This window comes from Calliphora vicina, chromosome 5 (genome assembly GCF_958450345.1).
Source record: "Calliphora vicina chromosome 5, idCalVici1.1, whole genome shotgun sequence".
In the NCBI taxonomy this organism is placed as follows: Eukaryota; Metazoa; Arthropoda; class Insecta; order Diptera; family Calliphoridae; genus Calliphora; species Calliphora vicina.
The window spans coordinates 101,483,672-101,486,124 of NC_088784.1; the positions used below are offsets into that span (position 1 = coordinate 101,483,672).

At 26.1% G+C, this 2,453-nt stretch overlaps 1 protein-coding gene across 1 annotated transcript; it reads right to left on the reverse strand.

Moving 5' to 3' along the window:
* Positions 1 to 1,499: 1,499 nt before the first annotated feature.
* On the reverse strand, positions 1,500 to 2,453 carry LOC135962544 (uncharacterized). Its single transcript, XM_065514535.1, has 4 exons — positions 2,253 to 2,453; positions 2,076 to 2,182; positions 1,872 to 2,010; positions 1,500 to 1,759 (listed from the first exon to the last, which is right to left on the reverse strand). The coding sequence occupies exons 1-4, from the start codon at positions 2,374 to 2,376 to the stop codon at positions 1,611 to 1,613; spliced, it is 519 nt and encodes a 172-aa protein (XP_065370607.1). The 5' UTR covers positions 2,377 to 2,453; the 3' UTR covers positions 1,500 to 1,610.

The following is a 2,453-nucleotide window of genomic DNA, read 5'->3' on the forward strand; positions in this document are numbered from 1 at the left end:
ATGTATATATCAAATAAAGAAAGAATTGGTTAAAATGCGATTTTTCGATATTTTTTGGGGAAAAAAGTACTTTTATTCTTTTTAAGTTATCAAAACAATTTCTAAGAGTATGTATAATGAATTTGTACTTTTTGAAAAGCTAACTTTTCATCAAATATTTTAAATGAAAAAAAAATTATAATTTTTGGTTCATTCAAAAAATGCCTATTTTTTATGTAAAATTCAATTTTAGAGCTAAAATTCTCAAATAGCATAGTCGATATCAAATTATAATAATCTATTATGGCCAAAAAACGAAAAAATCCCATTTTTGGAATTTTTCAATACTTTTCTGGGAATTGCGGGATTCCTGATTACAAATTTCAAAATTTGTTTTCATTTTCAATAAAAAAATCTATATAAGTGTAAAATTTCATTACAAAAAATTCATAAATAAACATTTGATTTCAATTTGAAAAATTTTTATCTATGTCAAAACTCATTAAAAAGCATTTGTTGTAATATTTTTCAAAAAAGTATTCTATGAATTTGTTAATTGTCAAAAGTTGTATACATTGTTGGAAAGTAGACAAAATCTTCTATCCATTGATATATAACATGTCTACCTTATGTTTTTTACGTGACAAATTAATTATGGAAAACTATGATAAAACAACTCGCAGATAATTTACTTTACCGCATGTGAAATTTCATTCAAATTGGACTAAGGGTTTAGAAGTTACAGATTTATTTCCATCTTTTTTTCGCATACCACTGTGGAGCACCCAATAAAAGTTTATTATACCCTTCACCTTCGTGAGAAGGGTATATATAAGTTTGTCATTCCGTTTGTAATTTCTACATTTTTCACTTCCGACCCTATACAGTATATATATTCTGGATCCTTATAGATAGCGGAGTCGATTAAGTCATGTCTGTCTGTTGAAATCAATTTTCTGAAAACCCCTGATATCTTCGGGATCCAAATTCTGACAAATAATTCTGTCAGACATGCTTTCGAGAAGTTTGTTATTTAAAATCAGCAAAAGGTCCACAAATGGCTGAGATATGAGGAAAAAACCAGGACAACCTCGATTTTTGACCTATATCTGGATTACTCAGCCATTAATATAGACAATATGGATATATAATGATAGATATTTCAAAGACCTTTGCAACGAGACCATAGTAAGTTGGACCTACAATGGGTCAAAATGGAAAAAATATTTTTTAACCCGAATTTTTTTTTCACCAAAAAAAATTTTAAAATTTAAAAATAAAATTTCAAATTTATAAAAAAAAATTAAAAAGTTTTTAAAAAAAAACAATTCGAAAAATTTTTTTCCAAAAAATTAAAATGCAAAAAAATTAAATTTTGTTCACCTAAAAATATTTAAAATTTTTATTTTGAAGTATAAGTTCTTGAAGGGTATATAAGATTCGGCACAGCCGAATATAGCCCCCCTTACTTGTTTTTTGATTTAAATTACCATTTTCTTACATTATTTTCTTACTTTTAATTTATTTTTATTGCATTAAAATTTACAATTCACATTATTATTTAATGAATTAAATACATAAAATCTTATTATTAAAATATTATCACTTAATAAATGCCCTTTAAGTCCGCTTTATAACACACATACTTTTTGAGTCATCATATCAACGTTTTTCTTTTCGGATTCAAAGGAAGACTCTGCAGCTAATTTTTCTTTTAGAGATCTGGAGCGAAGTTTCACAAACAGAGTGTAAATGGGATATAGAACCATGATTTGTACACCTAGAAATAAAATAAATAAACAAATTGTTAATGAGCAAATAATAAAGTAGGAAAACATGCTTTTCAACCATACAAGACGAAATCGTAACATTTAATATTAAAAACAACTTACCCATTGTATATAAAGAATCTTGGAAAAAGTAAAATGATGTTCGGAATTCTACAAAAACATCCATGGAAAACACAAAAATCATGGCAGCCAAAATAAAAGAGGTGATTACTAAAAATGGAGCCACTAATAAATGACGTTGCTAAATAAAATAGAAAACTTGTATTAAATTGAAATGAATTGAATTTAAAAATAAAACTGTCTAACCTTCATAACACCCCGAATCATTAAACCCGCTAAGCTCAGCATCAAAACATAAAATCCAATTGATGCTATATTGAAAATGAGTTCAGTTGTACTTAGGTCATAATTACCTGTGAAAATAAACATCAAAAGCAAATAATTATTTATTAAAATATTTATTAATTAATTAACTGTAATTACCATTTTCTTGAGCATTTAGCTTTCCAATCAATGTCATTATAGGATCCATGGCAAAGAGTATAGAACCGATAATGTATAAAATACCAATCAGGCAAATATATTTGGAATGTGTGTCCATTTTCATGATGTGCCGAAGTTTATTTTTATTTTGTAAATATGTATATGAAACTGTTTAAGTTTAGAATTGAAATAAATTGATGA

Bases quoted from the DNA above. Each gene is read 5' to 3' on its own strand.
- LOC135962544 (XM_065514535.1), bottom strand. From the start codon at position 2,376: ATGAAAATGGACACACATTCCAAATATATTTGCCTGATTGGTATTTTA. The intron at 2,011-2,075 runs GTTAGACAGTTT...TATTTTATTTAG, and splicing joins TGATTCGGGGTGTTATGAAG to CAACGTCATTTATTAGTGGC. The intron at 1,760-1,871 runs GTAAGTTGTTTT...TTTTATTTCTAG, and splicing joins AGATTCTTTATATACAATGG to GTGTACAAATCATGGTTCTA.